General features: G+C 42.0%; 1 protein-coding gene across 2 annotated transcripts in view; it reads right to left on the bottom strand.

Annotated features, from left to right (window-relative positions):
- Positions 1–18,538, bottom strand: part of ERICH3 (glutamate rich 3) — a 164,673-nt gene that overhangs the window by 81,038 nt on the left and 65,097 nt on the right. For both annotated transcript variants that reach the window (XM_082265889.1, XM_082265890.1), the window contains exons 6-7: positions 5,204–5,365; positions 1,225–1,428 (exon numbers count right to left, since the gene is read on the bottom strand). In XM_082265889.1, the coding sequence (XP_082122015.1) occupies positions 1,225–1,428; positions 5,204–5,365 (366 nt within the window). The remainder of the gene's footprint in view (positions 1–1,224; positions 1,429–5,203; positions 5,366–18,538) is intronic.

Genomic DNA, 18,538 nt, shown 5'->3' with positions numbered 1-18,538 from the left:
GTGGGCAGATGGGGGGCAACAAGTTCGCAGAGCACCACTGAGAAGGGGGGGGCGCTGCATGGGAAGAAGGGGAACCCTGGGGTCCGACCGTCCCAGGGAGGGGCCCACATCCACCCAAAAAACCTCCAGGGTTAGAGGCGGGACAGATACTTACCATACCAGGAACAGGGTGGGCACCGCCCCTAACAGACCATCGCTCCATCGGAATAGGGGGGATGCTGAGACTCAGGCCGAGGCCAGGTCTTATGCGCCCTCGGGAGACGTTTAACTCGCAGGCCAGCCCCTGTCCAGTGAGGCTATGTTGCGGCCGACTTTGCGCAGAGCTGAGGCCTGCGCGCACTCGCTTGCCAGACTGGGGGGGACCCTCTGGATCTAGATTATCCAGTCCGTCACCCAGTCCGGCAGTTGATAGTAGATTCTCACAAGAACAAAGCAACAAAGATAGGGAAAAAAATCAATTTAAAAGGAAAAAAATTAGCCAGGACCAGAGATCCCAGCAAGGAAATAGGTCCTTACTACTGACTAAGCAGAAAAAAAATGAATGCCTATAGCTGAGAGTGGGAGTATACCCCCTGAACTGCCCCATAGGCATAGTCAAGTTTTTTCCTGCCTAGTGTCCTACTCCTGTAGGGGGCAGTATAACCCAACTGTCAAGAAGATAAGGAGCTGCGTCCATCAATGAACAAAAGAAATCTCTGTTTTAATATACTAAGCAAATTTAGCGGTTAGCAATTGTTTTCAGTTTCCTTATATTGCAATCTATTAGACCTGGTGACCACTGTCATTGACACAGCAAAAGATGGAAATTGTCACTGGAACAGAGGAGAAGAAATCTTCCATTGGGGAGTTTCCCTGATTTTAAAGACATTCTTTTTAAGCTGAAGCGTAATCTTTCACATTTGGGGGGCAGGGGGGGCAGGTAGAATGCAATAAAAGTCTAACAGGGGATTACTTCTTCCCTACTAGTGATGAGCTTGAGTTTGGTCCAAATTTTGGCGGGTATGCTCATGACATTATTGATCCAACATTGCCACATTTACTCAATGACGTTGACCGCTGATGTCATGAGCACCCCAACCCCTTTCTGTATAGGCAACTGCAGGGTGAGGAATATCCCTAATGACTGGCATGCTTTATCTTATCCCTGATAATTTTTTTGGCATTCCCATTGAAAGAAATTCTACAGATATCAAATGGCAATTTGCACACAGTGGCAATATCTACCTTAGCGGTAACCTCAAGTCCATTTGGCGCAGTGGTGGGTCGGTACCGTCTCCCTCTGGACATGGTGCTCATTGACTTCTTTGGTTGTTTCTGAGGTGGAGGTGGCACGGGCATTACAAAGTTGTTAATGATAGGAAGACGATAAGGTGAGATGCCTACTGAATGATCTGTGGAATTCATTGTCTTGAAAATATCCTTTTCAGTCTGAAAGGCAAAGGCACAGCTGGCTGGTTAGATGTTTCTCAGCAATTACCGGTCTGATCTGAAGCTGATCTTTAGATCTTACAGCAACTATATAATGGAAGGCCTGCCTGATTGGATAAATCTAAAATGGATTGTGCAGGTTTGTCCTTATATTGCATAGTTTTGGTAAATCTGTAGATTATACAGATAGATCAAAAATTAGAGGCATTTTCCAAAACAACCAATCGGATGGTTTTCTACCTACAGTGGTAGAATGGCAACTGGAATCCTATTAGAATGTAAGACACAGACGTCCTTCTCTACTAAATCTGTTGTAGCCTACCACCAATGCCATTGTTGTCCTCCTACCTGAAAATGCTAATTTACCTATACCTATATGCCGGTTTGATCTAACTAGTTTATTTAAAAAAAAAAAAAGGTTACCCACCTGGGTGTAAATGTTGGTAAATATGGAAGTAGAGTCATGCACGTGTGTATTAGCCTGGGACTATTGCTGAAAGTTTTAGAATTAAAGTGATATCCTCTATGTGCTAACTTAAAGCGGAGTTCCGGCCACATACACATTTTGTACCTAAAAATACCCCCCTAATCCTAAGCTATCCCCATTTACCCTAACACTAACCCCACATTACAGGTCATTACAGTTATAGAATAAAGATACTGTAAATACTTACCTTTGAAATTGATTGAAGAGCGTGGCCATCTCTGGCGTGGGCATCTGAAGCCATGGTGTTCCCCGCTGTGTCCTTCTTCCGGGTTCCTGGCTACCCAGAATGCTGATCGCAATCTCGCGCAAGTGCTGTAGATTGCAAATCGGCAATCAGAGTAGTGGCTGGGGCCGCTCCCATTGCATCCTGGGATTGATGATGCTCATCTCCCAGGACGCAATGCAAAGGAGGAAGTGACGTCGGCGGCGGTGTCCGCACACGGAGGAAGAGGAAGGAAGGTAAGTTTATTTTCATTAAAAACAAGGTAAGTGAAAAAAAAAAATATATTAATTATCCAATTCTTTTTCAGGTTTTTTTATGCTAACTGATGCTGCAAAATTTATTTTTAGGGTGGAACTCCGCTTTAAGTTCACCTTTACATGAATGCACATATTTTTTTTTTTTTTAAAAAGTGCATTTTTTAATTTTTCCTGCAGGATCCTGGAAAGCATTGCACCAAGATTAGTAGATCATGGGTGCAATGTGGGCTCCTGCAGACATGCCTTCCTCCTTTCAGCCCGTACCTCTGTACCTCTGACCAGAGGACATGTCAGTGGACTACAAAAGCATTCATCAGAGCCCCCACGGCCTATTAAATCTGCAAGTCCATCTGTCGCAGTGGCAGACGGTACTTGTAGTTTATTCATTCACAGGAATCTGTGAATGAATGATGCTGCTTTGTGGGTAGAGTGCTGTTTTTAAGAAGTGATAGCGAGTGCAGGGAGAAAAACCCTGCCCTGCTGTCACAGATGGAGGAATAAGGGGAGAAGGGGCAGGAGATGGAACATCTTACATGTTCAATCCCAAATATAGGTGGAACGTGTAACATGTTCCAATGGTGAACTTATCCTTTAAAATGAACCTTCACCCTCTTTTAGCACTTTAGATATTTTTCCATTACAAGATCAGATATGAAAAAAAACAAAACATTTTTTTTTTAAATACATGTTCTGCAGGCCTCCTGAAATACACTTGGTGCCCATCCTAAGAGGCTTTGGGGCAATGTGGCAATGCCCATCACACTGAACTTGTGCCTGGCAATGTTAGGCACATTGTGCTTATGCAGCAGTGTGCCATCAGCTGGCTGTGTGCAAGACCCTGGAGGAGACAGCCAGACGCATGATGATGTCAGTATAGAACCGTGGTCTCCAAACTGTTGCCTGGGGGCTGAATGTGGGCCTTTGATTGCCTTTATCTGGCCCTTGAGGTATTATTCTTGCCACTGACTCCAACAAGGGGGCCATACTCCTGCCACTTACAGTAGACAACTATTCCTTCCACTAACACCAATGATGGGGCATTTTTCTTTCCACTGACACCAACAATGGGGCATAATTCATTCCAATGAGGCCATTGATGGGGCACTATTTCTCCCCCTAACACCAAAGATAGGGCATTATTTACTCCCACTGGCAACAGTTCGTGCTCTCCTAACATCTGAAGAACAGTACACGGGCATCTGTTAAGAAAGTTTGGAGACCCCTTGCATACAAGATGGTGCATGTAACCTGGTGTGAGGCACTGGAGTGGCATGTTAAATCGGGTAATGCTGGATTTTCTGGCTCTATGAGGGAGGCTAGGGTGGTAAAAATCACAATCTCCACCTCATCCAATCAGAGAACACTTTGCATTCACTGAGGAAAAATATAGGGTGTTCTGTGAATGGTGCCCAAGCTGAGTGGTCATCAACCCCCCTGTGTTCACTAAGCTGCAGGACAGCCACTCAGCACAGGATGCTGAAGACAGCGAGGACCATTGGAGTAGTAGTGCCTATTACACTGATTTCCAGCTTCCACAGGTATTGGCTAGGTATGGTATATGCATAGTTAAATTGGTCCAAGCTAGACCAATGTAACTATGCAAAAAAGTACCTGAATTCAGCTTTAAAAAAAAGTGGAAATAACTTTTAAAATTACATCAACATTCTAGAACTTATATGGGATTTTAGTGATTGGCTATGCATGCACTTTAAATAAATTAAACTAAAGAAGAAGAAGAAATTGTTAGTTAATAACTCTTTTGGAATAAAGATTTGTAGATATATATATCAGTATCTTACCCAGTGGCGTAGGTACAGGGGTCACGATTGCGACCTGTTCCCATGCTCCAGGGGGTCCGTTCGACCCCCCCTGTACACCTGGATGGGAGGGGCGATGGCATGTAGAGGAACCTCCATGAAGCCACTGAATGCCCGCTTTTCCTCCTCTACCTCCTGCAGAAATTCAGCAGTTGCAGGAAAAAAAATGGAGGGAATCAGTTGCTCTACATGCCCCCCCTGCCGCCTCCCTATTTCTGTACTGCTGCCTGGGCCCCTGTGTGCTCCCCTGGCCCCCCACAATGCTGCCAGGTTTCCCCCTCCCAACTCCCGCAAGCTGTTGCGGAGGATACTGTCAGGATGCAGAGTGGGGAAGGAGCCGGTAAATGTGTCATTTACTGTCCCACTTCGTTGTCTTAATGAATAGAGTCAGTAACCATTCATAGCTGGGGCATAGTAAACTGTGTTTAGTTTACTATGCTTCAGTTTATTTATGAATGGGATGCTTTGTACAGAGATATTCCGGTTGATTAATTCTGTGCTGCTGAGGCTGCAAAGATGGAGATTGAGGTGTCCTCAATCTCCTTTCTCTGTCTCAAAGATAAAACATCAGAGGTCTGTTTATACCCCTGATATTTCACCAAAGCCCCCCAACAGGGGTCCTAAAAAATTTAAAAAAATAATAAAAAATAAAATTGTAAAAAAAAAAAAAAAATAAAAATAAAAAATAGATAAAATAAAATGGTAAAAATAATAATAATAAAAAATACCAAAAATAAAACAACTACTGACACCAGTGGCGGAACTACTGGAGTCGCAAAGGTCGAACTTGTGACTGGGCCCTGGTGATCCGTGTGGAGACCCCAAGGCAGCAGGAAGGGGGCCTGCTGTGGGACCCTAATAAAGGGTCCCAAAATGGGGGTAAAGGACCCCGGGATCAGTGGGAAGGGCAATCAATTGCAGGGGCCAGGGGGGCCCTTCATGGTTTCTTGCACCAGGGTTCTGAAGGTTTTAGTTACGCCTCTGATCTTACCCCGCTGTGATAGCGATGATCGTCATCTTCAGAAACATGCTTGTGGCGGGATCCCGCAGACATCTTTGTTCCGTTTCCAGATGAGGTGTGTGCTGGTAGCGGCTCCAGCCGGACTGGTCGCTGCATCTGACCCGGCGCAGTGTTTGGTCGGGGTGAAGAGACCTTCAGGAGTTAAAAGAAGGAAAAAAGTAACTTTACCCTGTAACTGACAATACAAATGTATACATTACATACAAAATATAGACATCTTATTATGCAGCACATTTATCAAGGTCTGGTAAAAAATCAATTTTGCTTTTCCAGAACCTAAACTCTGCTTTACACCGATCTTTGCTTTGGAAATAACTTATCGCACAGTGATGTTTAATAAAGCTTACCACCAATGCCACTATTGATCTCCTACCTGAAAATGCTAATTGTTTGGCTGTAATGCTGAGGTTGGTACAGCTAATATATTTAAACCTGTCTGATCCAAGGTGCATCACATGGGTGCGATTGTTGTTAAATATGAAAGTAGTTGAGTCTTAAAGGTTGGTTGATGATATTTTTTTGCTAATACCTTAAAGCTGAATTCCAGAAACTAACACTATGAGTTAAGTCCAATAATAATAATATCTGACAGCTTTATAATACTGCTGGAAGAAGGCTATTGTTGTAGTTTCAGAAAAGCAACGCTGATCCTTCTGATATCTGCATCTTGAACAGGAGAGTCACTGCAGCTGCCTTTAAGGCCCCTCTCCCCCCCCCCCCTCTTGCCCAATCACTGAAGCCTTTGTGAGCACATTCACAAAATACAAAGGCTTCTCTGAATGGGCAGCACCGAGGAGGGGTGCTCATAGCTGCTCTGTGTGCCATTCTCCTCTCTCGAAGCCCTAAGTGTCTCCAGTATAATACCCAGCAGAGCAATAAACTTGTCAGATATAAATAATAGAGATAAGCCCAGGAGATTTCATGCAGCTCCTTGGACTTAACTCATAGTGCACCTTCACCTTTTACTAAGTGTCTAAATTCCTAGAATTCAGCTTTAAAAATTACGAATCTTCTTCAATGAAAGCTGTGCCGGTAGATATTCTTACAGATTTTAAGGCAGTTTCTGTAGGGTCTCATGGAATACTAGTATGAGGTCCGAAAGACTCCTTCACCCTCTCAACTTAACTTGATGGACCACTTAGTCTTTTACTGCTGTCTCTGTTTCTATGAATATCCAAATTAATTTTAACACCTTGATAAATTGTGGGGAAATTAAATGGAAGTTAAATAGAAAATTTGATGAGAAAAATGGTAAAATTTATTTTTTCCCATTAATAAACACATTCCTGAACCTTATCTGAGTGTCATTTAAACATTTTCGGTTAATGCAAGCATAACTTTTCCCAGGTGAGACTATTGTGTGTTGAAGTGTTACATTGTAACACTAGGGGGCGATGAAAGCACTAGAGATATTTTACAGGAAACCTTTCCTAAGAAAAACATGTCAGGGCTTTTTTGTAAAATTCCAATTATCTGGCTGTTATGTTGACCCTCAAGTTTTCAGTAAGTTACCGACTTCAGAGTTCCTCTTTATTACTAATGATTTCTTAAAAATTACCCATATCTTATAAATTCTGTAAACCTATACGCACAACTGTAGACCCATGCATATATCTATAGCTTTTTGCTATAGTCCAGTAAATCCTGTATATTCTCCCTTAGTAAATTCCGATTAGAGTGTACCAATTCGCGATTGCGTTTTCATAACTGGAAATTCTGTTGGAATAGTACAAAAAGTTTAATTTTTAAAGTTTAGTTTAAAAAAAAGCAGAGTTAGTCCCTACTTACTTTATCATATAGGCTACTAGGTAATAATGGTTCTTCATATACCTTAGAATGAATGAGTATGATAAGGTCAGTTTGGATTTTCTGGATTTCCATGGGGTTGTTGAAGCTCCCGGACTCTAGATATAACCTTTAGTCTGTTTTCTTGGGAGTTTGTGTCTGTGGTTTAGGGAAGGGGTCTCCAAACTATGACCAGCAGGGCAAATCTGTCCTTCTGCAAGTTTTTTTGCAGCCTTCTGATGTAACAAGGACTCTGATGGGGACCCTGATGTAAGAGGGGACTCTGATGTTTGGGGGACTCCAGTGAGGACTTATGCAAGTAGGGACTCTGATGAACTCAAGTTTATGTGGTCCTAGAGCTGGTTCAAACTGGAATGCGCGCATTCCTGTGCGGTCCCTCGGGTTCTGGTTTTGACAGCCTATTCATTTGAATGGGCTGCCAAACATGCAAGAATGTGCAAAAAGTATTGCCTACAATATTTCTGCAAATTGCATGGCACCAAATCGCATAGAACTGTGGTACAATGCCGTTTGCTGGCCACAAACACGCTGTGTTTGGGAGATGCGTTTGGAGGTCCATTAAAAATTTTAGCACCTGTGTGTGTCTCACAGGAACAGTTACAACGCACCTTTCCTGCACCATGTTCCTTGGCCTCCCTGGCGGTATGAATATGTCAGGAATTATGTACCAAAAGCGGTACAATTTTTTGATATTTATAATTTATAATATATATTATATATATATATATATATATATATATATATATATATTATAAAATATAAATATATTATCAAATATAAAATATATTATAAAATATAAATATTATAATATATATTAATAATATAATTTATAATTTACAATTTATAATATTTGATATTTTTCTGATACTAAGGTGATACAGTGTAATCCTCTCAGATTACATTGTATCACCTCCTTTTTATGTGTTTGTGTTTTGTGCAACTTTTGAATTTCCCTCCCAGTTCCGCTCCCATGCACCATTGCTGCTGCAGGGAACGGAACCAGGAAGTCATCACACCGACGGACGAGCGGCGGGGATCTCGGCGGCGATCACAGCAATGGGAGATCATCGCTGGATCGCCAGGAGAAGGTAAGAGACACCGCTGCACGCTCTGCACATCTACCCCGAGCGTGACTAGGGGATACCGATCCTAGCATGAAAAAACCACCCCGAGTCACGCTCGGGGATACCGCTAAGGGAGTTAAACCATATTAGGCTGTTTACAAAAAAAAAAAAAAAAGCTCAGAGTAATCCTTATTCATTTAACCACCTAAGGACCAAGCCTTTTTCTGATACTTGTTGTTTACAAGTTGAAATCAGTATTTTTTGCTAGAAAATTACTTAGAACCCCAAAAACATTTTATATTTTTTTTTTTAGCAGAGACCGTAGAGAATAAAATGGAGATCGTTGCAATACTTTATGTCACACCATATACTACAAACGCAATTTTTTGGGAAAAAAATCACTTTTTTTTAATTATAAAATAAGAAAGCAGTAAAGTTAGACCAACTTTTTCCTATAATGTGAAAGATAATGTTACGCCGAGTAAATTGATACCTAAAATGTCATACTTCAAAATTGCGCACGCTCGTGGAATGGCGACAAACTTTGGTACTTGAAAATCTCCATAGGCAACGCTTTAAAAATTTCTACAGGTTACCAGTTTAGAGTTATAGAGGAGGTCTAGGGCTCGAATTATCGCTCTCCCTCGAACGATCACGGTGATACCTCACATGTGTGGTTTGAACACTGTTTACAAATGTGGGCGCGACTTGCGTATGCATTCGCTTCTGCGCGCGAGCAATAATTATTTATTTTACCTTTTATTTTTACACTGTTCCTGATTTCTGATCTGATTTGAAACCTTTTGTCTGTGATTTTAATATTCACACAAATAAAATAATTCATTTTATAAATCATGGTTTTCTATATGATTGGCACCCTTAAAATCCCATTCACCAGTCTCTTTATGCGAACGTATCTTTCAAAAACGACATCATTTAATGCTCTGATCGGTCTGACCTTTCAGTCCCCATCTTCTGTCAATGGCCACTTGACTTCCTCGGTGACACATCTGATTCCGGGGCCGGTGACGGGAAACCACTCACTACACAAGTGGCTCCGGCAGACGTTTATTACAGCAAATGTCATCCAGCTTGTCCGAGAATTAGGAGAATGACTTCGCTAAAGCCGTCACAATATTATATAACCAATTCTGTGCTGATCCCTGGAACCTCAACTGGTACATTCTGAAACCTGGCTGGAATTTATTCATGGCACAGATCCTCTATTGTGTGCCATCCAGAGAAATTATCATAATAGCGTTTCATTAAACATTATATAGTAGACGTGCATTGAGCGCGGTTCACCGCACATGGACAAGGAAGTCAGGAGTGCGGGCAATTTCCCTGCCGCCAGCCTAGATGTTGTTGAAGCATTACGTTCCATGCATTGTGAGTGGACCAAGGGTAAATATTTAATCAAGCGATGTTGTATGTGTAATATGTGTGGTGTGGGCCCAGGAAAGTAAAATACATCAATAAGTTGTCAAGGAGTTGTCACTTGGTACACAAACTTTTTGTTTCTTGTTTGTAGGAATGTTAATCTGAGCTTGGTATTTGTCAAATAAAAAAAAAAAAAACTGGTTCATTCTGACTCCAGAAACTATTTATGTACAAATGCCTTCCCGGGTTGGCTTTAGGGTTTTATATTATTGGAAGTTTTCCATCTCTTAAATTGGAACTCCATGTAAAAAATGATTTAACTACTTCAATACAGGACACTTTCACCCCCTTCCTGCCCAGGCCAACTTTCAGCTTTCAGCGCTGACGCAATTTGAATTACAATTGCGCGGTCATACAACACTGTACCCAAATCATTTTTTTATCATTTTCTTCAGGCAAATAGAGCTTTCTTTTGGTGGTATCTATCCACCGCTGGGTTTTTTTTTTGCAAAAAAAAACGAAAAAAGAAAAAAAAGTTGGAAAAAAGAAAACATTTTTTAAGTTATCTTTCTCCTTCACTGATGTGTGCTGATGAGGTGACACTGATGGGCACCGATAGGCTGCACTGATAGGCACTGATGAGGCAGCTCTGATGGGGTGGCACTGATGAGGAGGCACTAATATGCAGCACTGATAGGCAGCACTTATATGCAATGATAGGTGGCACTGATGGGCAGCCACTAAAAGGCAGCACTAATTGGCATAACTGATGGGCACAGACTGGTGTCACTGATGGGCCCAGACTGGTGTCACTGATGGGCACAGACTGGTGTCACTGATGGGCCCAGACTGGTGTCACTGATGGGCACTGTAGGGGCTGCATTGTAATCAGTGCCCTGATTATCTTTACAAGTATTCCCTGTGAAGAGATGCTGCATTTCAGCTCTCCTCACCTCACACTCTGTCAGTGTGAGAGAGGAAAAGCCAATAAACGGCACTTCCTTGTTTACATGAACATTCAGGGGTATGTGAGATGATTACGGCCACACACACCTACACAGGTTGAACTGGATGGACTATTGTCTTTATTCAACCTCACCTACTATGTAACTATGTACTATGTAACACGTGATCGGCTGTGATTGAACACAGCCGGTCACATGGGTAAAGAGCCGCAACCACGGCTCTTTAGTGGTTCGGGGTTTGCGCCGTGTCCTAGGAACACGGTCATATGAGGTTGTCTCAGAATGAGAGCAGCACCGCTCCACCGTCATTTGTCGGCAGGCTGGCGGGAGGTGGTTAAAAAAGTAAATTGGCCAACAGTTTCAAAAATGCAGCTTTCACTGCAATACTCACCTCTCCAAAGCTGCCCCCCCTTGGGGAAATCTTCTCCACTGCCAGCTGCTGGCCTTCTTCAGGGTTGATTGACAGCCAGCGGCATTCAACCCAAATCCTGTGGGGCAAGGCTGTCATGGACCAACCCCCTGGTGGTGCACCATTACCTCAGCCCGGGCTCACAGGAAAGCACTGCAGAGAGCAAGGGTGATGTCATCAAGTCAGAGTATTGAAAACTGCTAGATTCCAAAAAAAAAAAACCTCATTGAGTGTAGTGCTTTAGGACTTGATGGACTCTTTGCTTATCTTGATTATAGCTATAGCGCAAATATGTTTTGCTGCCCCCCTCTGTGGGTATTCATTAATGTACACTAAAAAACAACAAAAAGATGGCGCACTGACCTAGCGCATGACCATAACACAATTTTATTAAATACATAAATAAAGCAAGTGATATGCTCACAAACACACGACATAAACCAGCATATCATGAAATGCAAATTATCCACAGTGCTCAACTGATAACATGGGAAGGTTTTTCAGCATCCAAAACAGCTTACGCTTTTTTGAGGGACAAGCGGGGACTTGAGAGGTCCAACTCCAAGTGAAAAGTTTTATTTTGTTTTGGATAGTGTGAAGAATAGTCATAGTCTCTGTCAGGTTTGTACTGCTGAATAGTTTAGAATTGAAGCGCCATACTGTAATATTCCAATTCCAAATAGATGTTTATTCCAATAAGAAATAGTTTGCAAAGCCAACATGTTTCAGGGCTGTGCCTCCTCTCAATTCATCAGGGCTTGTAAAAAGTAAAATGGTAAAATAATGTGAAAAAATAAAAAATAAAAGTCAGACTCAAAAAAGTCCAAAAAAAGTCCAATGAAATATATGCACATCCCTCCATAGGGTGGGACTAATGTGACACGCCATATTGAAACGCAGGTGGAACGTAAACAGGCATTCCTAGAATGTTTTGAATGCTGTAACTTACTCTACAAATTGTAAGTGTGATTTTAATCAATTTTTAATAAACCTGGATATACTGCACTATGGGAGGCTTCTCTTTTATCCCCCTTCTGAACATGGTCTGGCATGAGAGTTTAAAGGCGTAGGAGCGCCACTACTGATGGTGTACCCTGGGATGCTAATGCGAGTGGAAAATCAGTCCCCCAATACTATATTTGACTGCCTGTAATAGGGGTCAAATGGTTCTGGTGAGTGAGCTGTGTGCTTGTTTGTTGGTGAAGAGGAGACACTAAAGGCACTGCTGGTGTGAAACTACCTTGGTGTTTGTTGGTGGATACACATCTTTTTGGAAAGAACACTGTTACTACCACAATATTTCACTGGACTTTTAGGAGTCTGATTTTTATTTTTTTATATTTTTTCATATTTTTGTTTTTGTGTAAGTGAGGACACGGTTAATTAATATATAATCTAAAAAATGTTGGCTATGGTTTAGCTATACAATGAGCAGCTCTCAAGTATATTGCTATCATTATTAATTCAATTGTTTTGTACAACCTTGTTTAGTTTGAATCACTGTAATTGTTGACATTTGTGCTTGCACGGGATTAAGGTTATAATTAGGGATGCACCTATCCGATATTAGGATCGGATATCGGCGCCGATACTACCACAATAGCTGGATCGGGGGATCAGTAAAATGAATCCTGGCTCAGCTGTCCCTTACTTGGTGTAGTAGTAGTATGGGATGGGAGCCGATACTTCCTGTATAGGTTCAGCTCACAGGCGGAGTGATATCAGATGCACTCCGCCTGTGAATGGAGGAGCCATAAACATGAAGCAGCGGCTTTGCTCTGTACTGCAGCTGCATGCATATTGTGTATGTGTGTAGTTCCGGATCGGTATCGGCAGATACACAATGCCAGCTATCGGTATCTGTATCGGGACATGAAAAGTCAGATTGGTGCACCCCTATTTATAATAACGTTTTGATTGCAATGAAATAATGTATGTGGACTCAATAATCAATCTATAATTGGATGTTATTAGGCTGAGTTTGCACAGCAGTCAATCAGCAGCAAGTTCAAGCAGGTATTGATGGATTGATGTGCAAACTCATCTTAATAAAATCCAGCTATATTGATTATCAAGTCCACATACATTGTTTCATTGTTTTACTTTTTCCAAGCCATGATGAAGGTATAGGAGGTAAAACCCCGAAACATGTTGGCTTTGGAATCAATTTATAATTTGGATAAACTTACCTTCATGAAAAGAGAGTACTTACATCCCTGAAAAATGTTGGCTTTGCAAACTCTTATTAATTAAAATAAACTTGTATTTGGATTTGAATATTACGGTGCAGTGTTCTAAATGACTCATCCCTGCCACAACCTAATCATGGAAGGCCTATGGTATGGTGGTTAATTATTCATACTCTGACTGGTCTAGGGTATCAGTGGTGTACCCCAAGATTCAGTGTCGGGCCCCTTACTTTTTAATATCTTTATAAATGATATAGGGTCTGGGAGTAAAAGTACTATTTCAGTCTTTGCAGATGACACCAAGCTATGCAGTGAAATAACTTCCTTACAGAACGTTTCCAACTTATAGGCCGACCTCAATGCACTGTTTCATTGGGCAACTATGTGGCAAATGAGATTTAATTTTGATAAATTTTTTTAATGTTATGCACTTGGAGGCTAAGAATATGCATGCATCATACATGCTAGGTGGAGTAGAACTGGGGGAATGCATAGCAAAGAAGGATCTGGGTGTTCTGGTAGGTCCTAAGCTTAATAATAGCATGCAATACGAAGCTGCGGTTTCCAAAGCAAGCAAAGTCCTTTCTTGTATTAACAGAGACATGGACTCCAGAGAGAGAGATATCATTTTGCCCCTGTACAAATCATTAGTAAGACCTCATCTGGAATATGCAGTTCAGTTTTGGGCACCAGTTCTCAAAAAGGATATCAGGTAACTGGAGAAAGTGCGGAGAAGGGAAACCAAACTGATAAGAGGCATGGAGCAGCTCAGCTATGAGGAGAGGAGATAAGGGGGGATATGATCAATATGTATAAATACATAAGGGGTCCATATAGTGAACTTGGTGTTGAGTTGTTCACTTTAGGGTCATCACAGAGGACAATGGGGCACTCTTTATGTCTAGAGGAAAAGAGATTTAATCTTCAAATACAGAAAGGCTTCTTCACAGTAAGAGCTGTGAAAAGGTGGAATAGACTCCCTCCAGGGGTGGTTCTGGCCAGCTCAGTAGATTGCTTTAAAAAAGGCATGGGTTCTTTCCTGGGTGTACATAATATAAATGGGTACTAATATTTGTAGGTAATGTTGATCCAGGGAATATCCGATTGGCTCTCGGGGATCAGGAAGGAATTTTTTCCCCTGCTGGAGCAAATTGGTTCATGCTTTGCTGGGGGTTTTTTTTGCCTTACTCTGGATAAACTGTGGTTATAGGATCGTGTATATGGTATTGTAAGTTTTTTTTTTTTTTTTCTTTTTATTTGTTGAACATGTGTCTATTTTCAACCAGACTAACTATGTACTGTATGTGGAACCTGCCAGACCAATACTAAGTTTCTCAATATTTTTATTGCTACCATAATATTGGATGACAACAATGATATAAAATAGACATATAAAGAGTCCTCAGAGTTCCAGCTCTTATCTATTTTCTTTGCAATGTTATTGCTGTCTGTATCCACACTGGGAGATTCATCATTCTCACCTCTTTAGGGACTGAAAGTAAAAGGAATTCTCCCCAAGCACAGAAAATCAAAAACCCATTTTAGATAGAGTGGGCAAAAATCCGAACTTGTGACAATTTTTTTATGGCTGCTGAGCCTTCCTGTCATAGAAACATAGAATGTGTCGGCAGATAAGAACCATTTGGCCCATCTAGTCTGCCCAATATATCTGAATCCTATGAATAGTCCCTGGCCCTATCTTATATGAAGGATAGCCTTATGCCTATCCCATGCATGCTTAAACTCCTTCACTGTATTTGCAGCTACCACTTCTACAGGAAGGTTATTCCATGCATCCACTACTCTCTCAGTAAAGTAATACTTCCTCATATTACTTTTAAACCTTTGCCCCTCTAATTTAAAACTGTGTCCTCTTGTGGTAGTTTTTCTTCTTTTAAATATGCTCTCCTCCTTTACCGAGTTGATTCCCTTTATGTATTTAAAAGTTTCTATCATATCCCCTCTGTCTCTTCTTTCTTCCAAGCTATACATGTTAAGGTCCTTTAACCTTTCCTGGTAAGTTTTTTCCTGCAATCCATGTACTAGATTAGTAGCTCTTCTCTGAACTCTCTCTAGAGTATCTATATCCTTCTGGAGATATGGCCTCCAGTACTGCGCACAATACTCCAAGTGAGGTCTCACCAGTGTTCTGTACAGCGGCATAAGCACTTCTCTCTTTCTACTGCTTATACCTCTCCCTATACATCCAAGCATTCTGCTGGCATTTCGTGCTGCTCTATTACATTGTCTTCCCACCTTTAAGTCTTCTGAAATAATTACTCCTAAATCCCTTCCCTCAGATACTGAGGTCAGGACTGTGTCAAATATTCTATATTCTGCCCTTGGGTTTTTACGCCCCAGGTGCATTATCTTGCACTTATCCACATTAAATTTCAGTTGCCAGAGTTCTGACCATTCTTCTAGTTTTCCTAAATCCTTTTCCATTTGGCGTTTCCCTCCAGGAACATCAACCCTGTTACATATCTTTGTGTCATCAGCAAAAAGGCAAACCTTACCATCGAGGCCTTTTGCAATATCACTTATGAAGATATTAAACAAAATTGGTCCCAGTACAGATCCCTGAGGTACCCCACTGGTAACATGACCTTGTTCTGAATGTTCTCCATTGACTACAACCCTCTGTTGTCTGTCACTCAGCCACTGCCTAATCCACTCAACAATATGGGAGTCCATGCTCAATGACTGTAGTTTATTGATAAGTCTTCTACGTGGGACAGTGTCAAAAGCCTTACTAAAATCTAGATATGCAATGTCTACTGCACCTCCACCGTCTATTATTTTAGTCACCCAGTCAAAAAAATCTATAAGATTTGTTTGACATGATCTCCCTGAAGTGAACCCATGTTGTTTTTCATCTTGCAATCCATGGGATTTAAGATGTTCCACAATCCTATCCTTTAATAGGGTTTCCATTAATTTGCCTACTATTGATGTCAGACTCACTGGTCTATAGTTGCTCGATTCCTCCCTACTACCTTTCTTGTGAATGGGCACGACATTTGCCAATTTCCAATCTTCCGGGACAACTCCTGTTACTAATGATTGGTTAAATAAATCTGTTAATGGTTTTGCCAGCTCACCACTAAGCTCTTTTAATAATTTTGGGTGTATCTCATCAGGACCCTGTGACTTATTTGTCTTCACTTTAGACCATGCTCCTCACATGTTTTGTATGGATTGCACAGACAAGAATCCATCAGAGCCAAAGAGAGGAATAAAAGCATAAAAAACATCCATTCTAACCATCACTATACCCAAATGCCCCATACTGGGTTGCTCAGCTTAAGGTGACACTCTGTTATAACTTTAGTACATCCGATGATACAGCATAGAGCAGGAGTTCCCGTTTAAGTGGGTTGCGCTGAGCGGGATTTTACTGAGAGCGGGCCCACTTAACCACTTAAGCCCCGGAAGATTTTACCCCCTTCCTGACCAGGGCCTATTTTTCGATTCGGCACTGCGTGACTTTAACGGACAATTGCGCGGTCGTGCCACGCTGTACCCAAATGAAATTGACGTCCTTTTTTCCCACAAACAGAGCTTTCTTTGTCTTTGCGATTTTTTGATCATGCGCTATAAACAAAAAAAGAGCGACAATTTTGCAAAAATAACAATATTTTTCGCATTTTTTATAAGAAATTCCCCCCCAAAAAAATGTAAAAATCAAAATTGTTTTACATTTTAGGCCAATTTGTTTTCTGCTACATATTTTTGGTAAAAAAAAAATCACAAAAAGCGCATTTTGATTGGTTTGCGCAAAAGTTATTGCGTTTACTAACTAAGGGAAAGATTTTTGTCATTTTTATTGTTTTTTTTTTTTAATGAGTAATGGCGGCGATCTGCGATTTTTTTGCAGGACTACGACATTGCGGCGGACAAATTGGACCCTTGATTGACATTTTTGACACTTTTGGGGGTACCAGTGACATTACTACAGTAATCAGTGCTATACATATGAACTGTTACTGTAAAAATGACACTGGCAGGGAAGGGGTTAACTTTATTTGAGAAGGAGGGGTTAAGTGTGTCCCTAGAGGCGTGCTTCTAACTGTGATTGGATGTGGTTTTTCATGTAACAGCACAGATCTACGGTCCTACATAGACTGTATGATCTGTGCTGTTACACAGGGAAGAATGACATGCGGCTTTGTTTACATTAGCCGCCTGCCTTTCTCCCGGTGTAACCGACGATCGCGAGTGAGCGGCGGATATCGGGTCCGCTGCTCACATGCGCGGGGGGGTCCGTGAGCAAGCGGGAGTAGCATTGCGCCTCCGGCGGCGCACGCTCGCTCCCTAGAGCCTCACAGGCTAGCAACGTATATCTACGTCACTTTGCCTGTGAGGAGCTGACTGCCGACGTAGATAGACGTTAGGCAGTCGGCAAGTGGTTAAATTGTGCTGTGCGAGTCCGCGCAAATTACTGTCATTGTTTGGGGCCCAAAGCAGAGCTGCCCCTTAAGCCGCAAATTGGGAGCCCCATCAGCGCTGCGCTGTAGATCAATCCACCGGTCCGTGCAGACAGTAACAGCCGGGCCGGCATCGGCGGTGCACTGTGCTACAAGAAGCAGACAGGGCCTTGAGCTCCACTGACGCTCTGACCCCGCCCCTTCCCATGCATGCTGTATTCTGAACGGGAGGCGGCGCCTCAGGGTAGGATTCGGACTGCACAGTGGAGCCATTATCAGAGTGCATCAGATCGGAGCTGAACTGGCCAAGACCAGTCACCAGGTAGGTCTTTCTCCCCCCTTGGCTTCCTAATTCCCATAGGTAGAGACTGAGTTTAAAAACCCTGACCAGTACAGGCTGTGGCTTTATTTTTTAGAGAGCAGCATGGGCCACCAGACGTCCAGACCAGACACTGCTTGATGGCTTATTTTAGGCCTAGTTCACATGTAAGCAGGTTGGCGGCCCACATTTGCACAGGCATAGCAGCCCATTGATTCGAATGGGCTGCTATGCCTGCGTTTTCCGCAGAAAAAAGGTGCATGCAGAATTTTAAAAATACAGTGGCCTTGAAATCCATCCTGCTTTTGCACCATGCGACTTACCTGCAGTTCCTGCACACGCAAACTGTGTTTTTAAATGTTGGGCCCACTTATATAAAAACGCAGAAAGCTTTTCAGTGCCAGGAACTGCAAGTAAGTCGCATGGTGCAAAAGCAGGATGGATTTCAAGGCCACTGCATTTTTTTAAATGCTGCATGCACCTTTTTTTATGCGGAAAATGAGGGCATAGCAGCCCATTCAAATGGGCAAAAAATGTGCAAATGTGGGCGCCAACCCACATACATGTGAACCAGGCCTAAAGCAATAGTAAAGTAATTTACAAATAAAAACACTGGTCCTCCTGCAGGTTTAACCACTTCTGGACCAGAAGGATTTGCCCCCTTAATGATCAGGCCATTTTTTGAGATTCAATACTGCGTAACTTTAACTGACAATTGCGCGGTTGTGCAATGCTATACCTAAATA

Source organism: Pelophylax lessonae, assembly GCF_965119305.1.
Source record: "Pelophylax lessonae genome assembly, chromosome: 8".
NCBI classification, from domain to species: Eukaryota; Metazoa; Chordata; class Amphibia; order Anura; family Ranidae; genus Pelophylax; species Pelophylax lessonae.
The sequence above is the reverse complement of the archived record's forward strand: the minus strand, read 5'-3'. Positions and strand labels throughout refer to the sequence as shown.